The following is a 12,343-nucleotide window of genomic DNA, read 5'->3' on the forward strand; positions in this document are numbered from 1 at the left end:
CAAATACTGAACACTTATTTCAAACTCTGGGGAACACCTCAGATAGACTTGTTTGCGACAAGGGAGAACGCAAAATGCCAACACTTCGCATCCAGATACCCACACAAACAGTCCCAAGGCAATGCCCTATGGATGAACTGGTCAGGGATATTTGCTTACGCTTTTCCTCCTCTCCCTCTCCTTCCTTACCTGGTAAACAAACTCAGTCAAAACAAACTCAAACTCATATTGATAGCACCAACTTGGGCAAGGCAACCCTGGTACACAACGCTGCTAGACCTATCAGTAGTACCCTGCATCAAATTGCCCAACAGGCCAGATCTGTTGACACAGCACAACCAAAAGATCAGACACCCAGATCCAGCATCGCTGAATCTAGCAATCTGGCTCCTGAAATCCCAGAATTCGGGCACTTACAACTTACCCAAGAATGTATGGAAGTCATAAAACAAGCCAGAAGGCCATCCACCAGGCACTGCTATGCAAGTAAATGGAAGAGGTTTGTTTGCTACTGCCATATTAATCAAATACAACCATTACACACAACTCCAGAACATGTAGTGGGTTACTTGCTTCACTTACAAAAATCTAACCTGGCTTTCTCTTCCATTAAAATACACCTTGCAGCAATATCTGCATACCTGCAGACTACCTATTCAACTTCCCTATATAAGATACCAGTCATTAAAGCATTCATGGAGGGCCTTAGGAGAATTATACCACCAAGAACACCTCCTGTTCCTTCATGGAACCTAAATGTTGTCCTAACTAGACTTATGGGTCCACCTTTTGAACCCATGCACTCCTGCGACATACAGTTCCTAACCTGGAAGGTGGCATTTCTCATCGCCATTACTTCCCTAAGAAGAGTAAGCGAGATTCAAGCGTTTACAATACAAGAACCTTTTATACAACTACACAAGAATAAGGTCGTCTTAAGGACCAATCCTAAATTTTTGCCAAAGGTTATTTCACCGTTCCATCTAAATCAAACAGTGGAACTTCCAGTGTTCTTTCCACAGCCAGATACCGTAGCTGAAAGGGCACTACATACATTAGATGTCAAAAGAGCATTGATGTATTACATTGACAGAACAAAAAACATCAGAAAGACTAAACAACTATTTATTGCATTTCAAAAACCTCATGCAGGAAACCCAATATCAAAACAAGGTATAGCCAGATGGATAGTTAAATGCATCCAAATCTGCTACCTTAAAGCTAAACGACAGCTGCCCATTACACCAAGGGCACACTCAACCAGAAAGAAAGGTGCTACCATGGCCTTTCTAGGAAACATCCCAATGCAAGAAATATGTAAGGCAGCCACATGGTCTACGCCTCACACATTCACCAAGCACTACTGTGTAGACGTGTTATCCGCACAACAAGCCACAGTAGGTCAAGCCGTACTAAGAACATTATTTCAGACTACTTCCACTCCTACAGGCTGATCCACCGCTTTTGGGGAGATAACTGCTTACTAGTCTATGCAAAACATGCGTATCTACAGCGACAGATGCCATCGAACTGAAAATGTCACTTACCCAGTGTACATCTGTTCGTGGCATCAGTCGCAGTAGATTCGCATGTGCCCACCCGCCTCCCCGGGATCCTGTAGCAGTTTGGAAGTTACCTTCAATTATTTATATATGTATCATCTCAACCTTAAATAGGTGCATACTTAGTCACTCCATTGCATGGGCACTATTACTACAATTCAACTCCTACCTCACCCTCTGCGGGGAAAAACAATCGAAGATGGAGTCGACGCCCATGCGCAATGGAGACAAGAGGAGGAGTCACTCGGTCCCGTGACTCGAAAGACTTCTTCGAAGAAAAACAACTTGTAACACTCCGGCCCAACACCAGATGGCGAGCTATTGCAAAACATGCGAATCTACTGCGACTGATGCCACAAACAGATGTACACTGGGTAAGTGACATTTTCAATACCCTTCCTTTAGGGCTGGAAGGCTTGCTAGAGGGGTGATTTACATATATTGCATATAGTGGAATGAGGACAGGCCGCATAGGCTGTTTACCATGTTGTGTTTTCATTTTAGTTCTGCACCAAGACACGCAGCTTGTGAAAGCAGCACTGGGTGCATTTAGTGGGAGAGTCCCTGAGGGTGGCACAATTCATGCTGTAGACCTCAGAGGCCTTCCTGTAGTACCCTATGCCCTTGGTGCCAGGGGTGCCATTTACTAGAGACTTACATTGTAGAGCTAAAGGTTTGCCAATTGGGAAAAACGACTGCAGCTTTGGGGAAAGAAATCTGGCATCGGGGACTTGTTTAGCAGGGACCCAGTGAAGTTTCAGTCGAAAGTGCACCAGAAACCAGGCAAAAAGTGTGTGTGGGTGGGGGGGGGGTGGGGTGACCATGTCAAAAGAGGCCCTTTCCTACATACCCCCTTCCCAAACCAAAGAGGACAAAGCTAACCCTTCCCAGGAGAGCCTTCTTCTAAGTGGAAGAACCTGGAAAGACCATCTGTATTGGCATGGTCAGTCCCAAGTCTGTGTTCCACTGTAAAGCCCATTCCCTGTAGGGAGATGGACCACCTTAACAGTTTGGGGTTTTCACCTTCTATTTGCATTAGCCATCTGAGAGGCCTGTGGTCAGTCTGAAATAGGAAGTGAGAACCAAACAAGTATGGTCCCAGCTTCTTCAGGGACCAAACCACAGTGAAGGCTTCCCTTTCAATGGCACTCCAACACTGCTCTCGGGAGATAACCACCTGCTAACGAAAGCAACAGGTTGGTCATGGCTATCATCATTGATTTGGGACAGGACTGCTCCTATCCCATGTTAAGAGGCATCTGTCTGCACAATGAACTGCTTAGAGTAATCTGGTGCCTTTAGAACAGGTGCTGAGCACATTGCTTCCTTCACACCCTGAAGGAAAGGCCTTTCGACAGCTGATTGTCCAGTTTACCTTTTTGGCCATGTTTGTGACTGTTAGTTCTGTGAGGTATGCCACAATGGTACACAAACTTTCACAAATCTTCTATAATACCCAGTCAAGCCAAGGAATGCCCTGACTTTGGTCTGGGTTGTTGGAACTTCCCAGTCCAGAATTGTTTGGATCTTGGGTTGGAGTGGTTGAGCTTGGCCCCTACCTACCAGGTGTCCCATGTATACAACCTGACCCTGCCCTATCTGGTACTTGCTTGCCTTGATAGTGAGGCCTGCAGTTTTTAGAGCCTCAAAGGGCCTTTCTGAGGCAGGTCAGGTGATCCTGCCAGGTAGAGCTGAAGACAGCACTTTCATCTAGATATGGGCATTCTTGAGACCGAAGGGCATAACAGTGAACTAATAATGCCCATCAAGAGTGGAGAATGCAGCTCTTCCTTTTGCTCTTGGAGTCAGGCCTATCTGCCAGTACCCTGATGTGAGATCAAAAGTACTCCGATATTTTGGCTGCTCCCAATCTGTCAATGAGTTCATCTCCTCTTGGAATTAGGTGGGCATCTGTCTTGGTCATTGAATTGAGACCTCTATAGTCCACATAGAACCTCCTCTGTTTCTTTCCACCCTAGGAATGGGGTTTGGGGACTAGCACAACTGGGCCGGCCCAAGGTCTTTGAGTGCTCAGTGACTCCCACTTCCAATATCTTGCTAACTTCAGCTTTGATGCTCTCGTTGACATGGTCAGATTATCTGTATATTTTGTTTTTGACAGGTAAACTGTCTTCGGTGTCCACGTCATGGGTACACCAGGTAGTCCTGCCAAGAGTCAAAGATGAGAGTTTAGCAAACTGGTGCAAGACCTACCTGATGTCAGTCTGTTGTGGATCAGAGAGGGTTTCTGAAAAGATTACTCCCTCACTGAGCCATCTTTAGTATTACTGGCGAGATGATCTGAGAGAAGTTCCCACTCAATTTCCTGTCCCTGATTTGTGACCATAAGCATGGTCAGCTCAGCTCTGTCATGGTAGGGTTTCTTACTCTTTACATGGATTACCCTCTTGGGATTCTTGCAAATGCCAAAGTCCACCTGATAGGTGACTTCCCCTTTCTTTTCTAGGATGGGATAGGGTCCACTTCATTTATCCTGGTGGGCCCTAGAGGCCACCGGCCCCAGCACCCATACCTTCTGAGCAGGTTGTTATTCAACGAGTGCAGCTGTGCAGCTTTATGGCCAAACCATAACTTCTACAACTCTTGGCTGGCCTCAAGGATTATGTTTGCCTTTTTTCATGTACTAAGCCATCCTTGAACGTAGGTCAAGTACATAATCACTATGTCTTGCTTGGGCTTCCTGGGAGGTCGCTCCATCCTTCCTTCACGAAGCAAAGTGGTCCCTAACAGGATGTTCAAATAAAAGTTCACATAGGGAGAAACCCTCTCTCTTCTGTGGCACTTCCCTGTAGGCAAATGGCAGGCATGGAAGTAGGACATTCCATCTCCTGAGTTTTTCAGGGAGCCCACCATTCATGCCTTTAAGTGTCTTGTTAAATCTCTCAGCAAGCCCATTGCACTGGGAATAATATGGGGTGTTGAACTTATAGGTCACACCACATTAGGCCCACAAGTGCTACAGGTAGCCAGACATGAAGTTAGCATCTCTGTCTGACACCATCTCCTTAGGAAAGCCCACTCTGGTAAAAAAATATATCAATGAGGGCTCTAGCTATTACACAGACAGTAGTAGTCCTTAGGGGGGGATTTTATCAGGGTACCTGGTGGCATGACCCACTACCACCAGTATAAATCTGTTCCCTGATACTGATGTAAGGTCAAGGGGACCAACAATAACAATCCCAACCCTTTCAAAGGCAACCACTGGAAGTGGAATTAAGGGGGCCTTTAGTTGTCCACCTGTTTTGCCACTAGCCTGACAGGTGGAACAGGAGTTACAAAACGCTTTTACTTTCTGGGACATGCCTGACCAGTAGAAGTGGATGACCAACCAACTCCATGTTTTTTCTGGCCAAAATGCCCAGCTAAGGGGATGTCATGGGCCAATGTTAGGAGAAACTTCTTTCATTGCTGAGGCACTACCAGTCTCCTGATGGCACAAGGTTTAAGGTCCCTGGCCTCAGTATATAGGAGCCCCTTCTCTCAATAGGTCCTGTGGGTGCCACTAACATAATTTTTCTGTGCAGCAACCTGCTGCCTCAGGCCTTCAAGAGTGGGACAGGTTTGTTGTCCCTGGCTCAGATCTTCCCTAGAGGGTTCCTCTGGTTCCAGAAGCTCTGCTGTGTAAGGCCCACGCTCCTGAGGCTCAGTTCCCTCTGGGGCTGTTAGGTCTTCTCCCTGAGGAGAGAGATCCTGCTCTGTGACCTGTTTGGAAGCAGCAGGTCCCTCAGTCTGCCTGCCATTTCTCTTGGTAGCTTGGGCTATTATCCCAGGCTTCAAATCTACTTTTTCACCCTGTGCTTTGCTCTGGATTTGACGCATATCCACTCAGGGATACCCAGCATAGCTGCATGGGTCTTTCTTTCTACCTCAGCACAGGCTGAGGACTCCAGATCATTCCCTAGAAGACATTGGACAGGTATAGCAGGAGATAAAACCACCTTCTTTTGTCCAGTAATCCTTCCCCATTTTAAGGACACCATTGCCATGGGATGGGCCTCAGCCTGATTGTCAGCGTTGAAGACAGTATGTCTCTCAAGGAAGATACTGTTCTGAAGACACCAGTTGTTCAGTCACCATGGAGTCACTGGCACCAATGTCTCTCAGTGCTTTAACTTGAATCCCATTTATATGAGGCTGTCGTCTTTACTTTTCCAGGTGACTGGGTCAGACAGCCAGAGCAGCTACATCTACCCTACCCTCTTAGACTAAAATTGCCTCAGTAGACTCACTGACATGGTCATGGCCTACTTGAGCTTCCCTCTCGAAACTTACCACTGCATTTTCTGCAGGTGCACTAGAAGCATTATTTTTGTTATGACAGTTAAGATCTCCAGTTTGATGTCTATTGGTTTTGCAGTTATGGCACCAAGCCTTTCTGGGATCCCAATTTTTCCCTTTGTACCCACCCATGGGCTGGGAAGAGTCTTGCGGGTTTATGGGGGCCTTTAGAAGACTCTTTGTTCTTGTTTTAGTTACCCTCTTTCCCTTGTGGAGGCTTTTGGTCTTTCTTGTGCCCCTCCCCCACCAGTGGAAGTTTAGGTCACCCTTGTTTTGACCAAGTGGTCTGCCTTCTTCCCAAACTCTTGAGGAGAAAGTGGGCCTAGGTCTACCAGGTACTGGTACAACTTTTCTTGAACACAATTACTCAACAGACGCTCTTTCATCATTAAATTGTAAAGCCCTTCATAATCATGCACATTAGTTTTCACTGAGAAGTCCACAAAATCAACCAAGGATTGACTCTGGGTTTTTCGAGTCTCCCTGGATCTGATTCTGTACTCCTCTGGAGTCAACCCAAATCCCTCAATCGGGTTAGCCTTCATTAAATCATAGCAGGTTGCATATGCCTCATTCAGTGTGAGTAGTCTATCTCTACAGTTTCCTAAGAACAGTTCCCAAAGGAGGGTTCCCCGGTACTCTTTCTTAGGTTTTCTAAAAACACAGGCCTTCTCATAGGCTGTGAACCACATGGTGATGTTATCACCTTCCTCATATTTGGGGAAAATCTCTTTGAGGATTTTAGGGTCACAGTGCTCTACTCTGTCCCGAGTTATGATATTGCTGCCACCATTCATGGCTGTTAAACCCATTTCTGCTCTTTCCCTCACTATAGCTAAGATCCTGTGTTCCAGGTCCGGTCTCTTAGATAGCTTCTCTAAGCAGGCATCATCGTTAGAGAGTCTGTCTAGATCTTGAGGTACCTGAGCCATCCTCGCTAGAGGGAGGTGTCCTAGACACTTGGGGTGCAGGTTCCTCTATTTCAAGTTGAGGAGGGTCCCCTTCTTCCTCCTCACTTGTTTGATTCTGAGTTCCAGGATCAGTGGCCTCATCAGAAGGATGAGCCTGGTCATACTCTGACAGTAGCTCCGGGAGCCTTGCACTTGTAGGGTTCAAGCTTGTTTTTATTCTGCACATTTTACAGAGGGCCCTTAACTGCTTGTTTGATAGCTGCAGGTAAGGGGTGACATTGAGCTCCACCCCCCTGTCCTCTGAGGTACTCATTTTACTAAAGTGGGGACCTTTTTGAGCTAGAGAAGATATCCTAGTTTTTGCAGTCCAGAAGCACGTTTTTAAAGTTTTTACTGTTAAACTACAGGAACCTAACCAGGGTCCTAACAGTACTTTTAGGAATTTGGAAAAATATCCAATTCAAAAATGCAATTTATCTAAAGGCACATTTTGGATTTACTTGTGTAGTCACTTATGGACCAAGTGGTATCAACGAACGCAAAGTTGTAGAAGCCACTGCTGTTCCACCAATGTAGGAAGCTGGATCTCTATATAGTGCACTAAAATAAAGTACACTGTGCAGAGAGACCAATGGATCCCCAAAACTTGCAGAGGCAAAAATATATAGGCATAATGCTCTGTGTGGTAGTGTAAGTGAGCAGTTAGGCTTATCAAGGAGTCGTGTTAAGCATCTGCTGTACCCACAGAGGCAATTAATGACACACACTCAAAGAATAAATCCAAGACCAATTTAGAAAAAAAACAGTTGCTTTTATATTTGCTTTGAACCAAAGAACTTCGTTACAAGGTAAGCAGTTCTTAAATTAAAAATACTTTTCAGATTCACAAATCGACACAGTTCAGTTTTTAAAGCCTTCAATGTTAACCTATGGGACCAAAACAAGAATGCAGTTTTGCAGGTAAGTATATGACTTACAAATCAGTCTTCGGGGTTTTAGGTAACCACCAGGCAAGATTTAAATCGGTACCAAGAGTGCACCCACAGTGGCACAGGGGAAGCCGGGTGCAGAGGTTTAATTCTGTGTCTGGTGCCCAATGTTAACCAATGGAGACCGGGGGTAACCAATGAAGCGCTATTCAGGGGTGATTAAAGCAGGATCAGTGTTGATCTCCTGGAGTTGAGGTAAGTGCAAGAGGGCTCAGAAGGCAGCACCAAAATTACACCCTCAGCGCCACATGGGTGGTGGGTTCAGAGTGCCAATACAGCGTCGGTCGCCTAATGTTATCCAATGGAGATCTTCAGTTTCAGCAACTGACTGCAGGCTCTGGCCAGGATCCCTACCAAGTCATTCCACAGCTGCCCAGGTAAGTAGAGATACCAGGGGTCATAGGGACACCAACGGTCCAGCTCCCCAAGGCCCAATGGCTCTGGGTGCAGGGGTGTCTTTTGGTATCAGAAACCACTTACCAGGCACGTCGCAGTCAGGGAGAGTCCTCAGATTGAGGCTGCAGGTGTCACTGTGGAGTTTGCAGGGGTCGGCCCACAGTGGACTCTTGTTCAGAAGCACTGGGGAACCTTCACAGGACTGGTGAGCCATTTGGACTCAGGCCGTGGGCGTTGGGTGGAGAGGTGGATCCAGAGACAGTTTTGCCGGTCCTCAGACAGACTTCTTCTTTGGAGTTGGTTTCATTTGGATAGGTCTGCTGTCCATGGGAGTTCTTGATCTGTATCAAAGGCAAACAGTCCTCCCAAGGACTTGGAAGTCACTGGGCTGAAAGACAAGTCATCTTTTTGGGTGCAGGTTCTTCAAGGGCTGCTGACAGGCTGATGGGGCTGGAGCCAAGTCAGTTGGTATCTTGAGCTTTCTCTGATGGTGAAATTTCTGTGGTGTCTGGCTGTTCTTAGGTTAGTGGGAATGTGAGTTCTGGGGTTCAGGGATGCCTCCTAAATACTAAATTTAGGGGCATTACAGGGAGTGCCAGGTGGTAGGCAATGGGCTACTCACCTTTAGAGTGACTGCACCCTTCTTATGACCACTTTGTTTGGGAAGTGGGCATAGCCCTAGTCCCATCTAATTCCTTCCACACAGATGGAGGAATTAAAAAAGTAGTGTCCACTTCAGCTTGTCCACCTTAGGGGTGGAACTGGCACGAAGTGGGCACTTCTCCTAATTTAACTAATTTTCCCACCAGTTCTGCAGCCAAAAGTGGGGGGTTAGGAAGTGGTTGCTGGCTTTCTCTACAATTTGGGGAGGCCTGGGTCGCATTTCACAGGCAGCAAGGCCTTTGAAGCTCCCTGGCCTGGAATGTCCTTCATGCCTGGGAGAGGAGCATTGGCTCTCACCTCAGGAGGGACAGAACTCTGTCTAAGGTGGTTGCACTGGTTTTGACCAGTCAGTGCCCATGCTCAGAGTTGGTAGTTTTTCAGGGGGCACCTCTAAGGTGCCTTCTGAGTGTATGTATTAATAAATCCATCCCAGGATTCAGTGAGGGATTATTAATACAAGATGTTTCATACCAAACATCCCTATTTTCAGTGAAGCCATCATGTAGCTGGGGAACTCATAATGACCAGTGTCCAGCACATGCACTTAAAATGGCTTCCCTGTTCACTTACTATGTCTGAGAATTGACAAAGACATAGCAGGGGCATATCTGCTAATTCAGGTATGCCTCACATGTAATATAATGCATCATGCCTTTAGGACTGGAAGGCCTGTTACAGGGGTGATTTACCTATACTGCATGCAGTTTAAAGGGGACAGTGCATGCAGGCTTTGTGCCATGTCGTGTTTTCATTGTAGTTCTGCACCGAGGCGCATAGCCTACGAAAGCAGCACTGGGTGAACTTAGCCTTCCTTTAGTTCCCCATGCCCTAGGTACCAGGAGTACCATTTACTAGAGACTTACACAGTGGTAGCTAAAGGTTTGCCAATTGGGAAAAACGACTGTGCAGTTTTGGGGAAAGAGATCTGGCACTGGGGACCTATTTAGCAGGGACCCAATGTACTTTCAGTCGCAATTGCACCAGAAACCAGGCATAAAGTTGAGGGGGAAGGGGGGTTTGACCATGTTAAAAGAGGCACTTTCCTACACCCTAACCATACCCAAAACAAAGATAATGTAAACTACTGCAGGAGCTGGTTTCCCTGTAATCAAGCTGAAAAGCTTAGATAAAAAGACGATAATATTTCTATTGTATTTCCACCAACATTTGGAGATTTCCAGGCCTCCTTCAGGGGAGTTTGCCAATACTTGAACATCTTAGATTTCCTTTCATACTCTTCCACCAAATTTACTCCTGCAAGCAATCTGTCATAATAAAATTTTCAGATTGCTTACTTTTTTTTATCAAGAGTTAAATATTTTATCCTGTAGAAAACTTTTTTTACACAGTCTACAATTGTAGGGTTATTCCCTCTTTTCTCACATTAGGAAGCACCCTGAAAATCATCTGTGAATGCTCACAAAGATGCAGATTTCGATCCATCCATCTACTGTATTCACCACCCTATTTTTCTCCCCACTGTACTACTGGATTGCTCGCAGTTGTATCAGTGGATGTAAGTGTCCATTGTTGTGATCAGTGAATCAAGCTCAAAATGTGTGACCCTTAGAATTACTTATTTGTGCACCTAGCATCTACGAAGGTCAGCTAACATGTTTTTGAATTGGGTTCTCAGTTATTGCAGTTTGTTTTAAAGTAATATACATGTAGGGTTACTGTTTAAGTTGGAAGTAAAAGGTAATACTTTATTAAAAGTTGGTTTGGCAATGCTACCACCTAGTTATCTATTTTCAGTACTCTGGCCTGCAAAAATAAACTCACTCAAACTTTCCCCTTTTGATAAAGCATTGATTCAACATCGTCAGAAAGTCCTGCAAGCGTAAAAAGAGTTGCATCACCAACGTTAAAAACAGCAGTTTCTGGTGAAGGTAAGCATTCTACTTGTCTTTTATTTCACATATATATGTCTCAATGAACAATCTGCTACAGTGCTTGTCAGCCACATTAATTGCTAGTATGATCATGTTGGTTTCTGCTGTCTCTTCTGTGTGTCCTTTCTGCTCTACATAGTAACTGAACGATGTAACAGCGTGGTTTGTGATGCCCATAGTGACAATTAAAATAACAGCTAAAAAACGAATGATAATGCACCTTAAGCATCTGTGGTACTAAATTGCTGAACATGAAAGAAGTACGTTTCACTCTACACCAGTAAGGACAAAATGGGAACCTGTCATGGGAGCTCACCTCCTTAAGAAAAGGCAGCATGGTTGCATATGGTATTCCTGTTCTGGCGCAAATAGTGCCATATTGAACAGCTTTCCCAAGCATTTTCCAGTCCTGCCACTGTGGTATGCTAACTAGAAGTTGAGAACAGGAGAACTAAAACTTATAAAAATACATTTTCCCCTAATGGTTGGGGCATGATGTCCCAGAGGCCTCTTCAACCTTGTTTAGCTTCAGCGCAATGGATTGAGGCACTAGTGAGAGGAGTAACCCCTTCTTGAGTTACTTTTTCCATCTGCTGCAGCCTTGAATCCCTAAGTGCCTGCTATGTCGTGGAATTTTCAAACCTAATGTTACTTTTTTTTTTAAACTGATGCACCTAATTTGGATTGCACAGCTTGTGGTGGAAAGGGCTGCTGAGTCATGGTCAGAGGGCTGGACACCTATGCTGAGTGCGAATAGCTTTGGGATTCATTCACAACTACTTTAGCTAGCAAGCATGTCTCTTTCATTGCAAAAGCAGTGAGACTAGGGTACCAGGATGTACTGTATAACTGGTCCTTACGAAACAAAATGGTTAAGAGTAGTGCAACTGCACTCCAGATGAGACCACTGCGTACAGTGTATGCATCCCACGATACAGTAATCCGACTCGACACCTTTGCTCAAGCACCTTAAGGGAAGGAAGCGAATACTGACCCCATTAGTGAAGTTACAACTGCTTTTCCTCTTCAAAGAAGGTGTCTTATTGAACTCTAATCAGCAGTAGCGCTGAGAGGCCACGTTGCTTCCCTCTCCACAACCTGAAATGCATGTGGTATTCCTTCCAGTACCACTGTGACATGGAGCCAGTTCTTATTTTATTGGAACTGCATTTCCTAACTGGAGGAATTTAGACAGAGTGTAATAGGACGTTCCCAGAAAACACTGCAGTGGTGCGGTGCACTCTATAGTCAGTCAGTCAGTCAAAGTACTTTATTTCGATAAATAAATATCATAAAAAGACAAAAAAACAGTACAATCAAATATTACAGGCAATCAACAATTCATATTATCTACAATGTTTAAAAAGGGGGGTCAGTAAAATAAAACATCCTAAAAACATCATTTAACGTGAAACATTAATATTCTCCCAGATTCTCAAAAATTACCTTTCCTATAAAAAGTTAATTAATCACTCAATTCATTACAATAAAATAATCGGATTGATGGCGAACTTCTTTTTATTAACCCTAACAGCTCCCACTAAAAAACTAGCAACATGGAACATAATCCTAGGGGTCTGCAATAACTGTAAGAACAAGAGGGCAGGTTTGGCCTGTATAAACCCCTC

General features: G+C 45.0%; 1 protein-coding gene across 3 annotated transcripts in view; it reads left to right on the forward strand.

The window, feature by feature from the left end:
• The window catches only part of ITSN1 (intersectin 1), a 1,130,286-nt gene that overhangs the window by 731,488 nt on the left and 386,455 nt on the right, over positions 1-12,343 (forward strand). For all 3 annotated transcript variants that reach the window (XM_069202488.1, XM_069202489.1, XM_069202490.1), the window contains exon 24: positions 10,630-10,712. In XM_069202488.1, coding sequence (XP_069058589.1) covers positions 10,630-10,712 — 83 coding nt within the window. The remainder of the gene's footprint in view (positions 1-10,629; positions 10,713-12,343) is intronic.

The sequence above is a fragment of the Pleurodeles waltl genome, chromosome 8 (assembly GCF_031143425.1).
Source record: "Pleurodeles waltl isolate 20211129_DDA chromosome 8, aPleWal1.hap1.20221129, whole genome shotgun sequence".
Lineage (NCBI taxonomy): Eukaryota > Metazoa > Chordata > Amphibia > Caudata > Salamandridae > Pleurodeles > Pleurodeles waltl.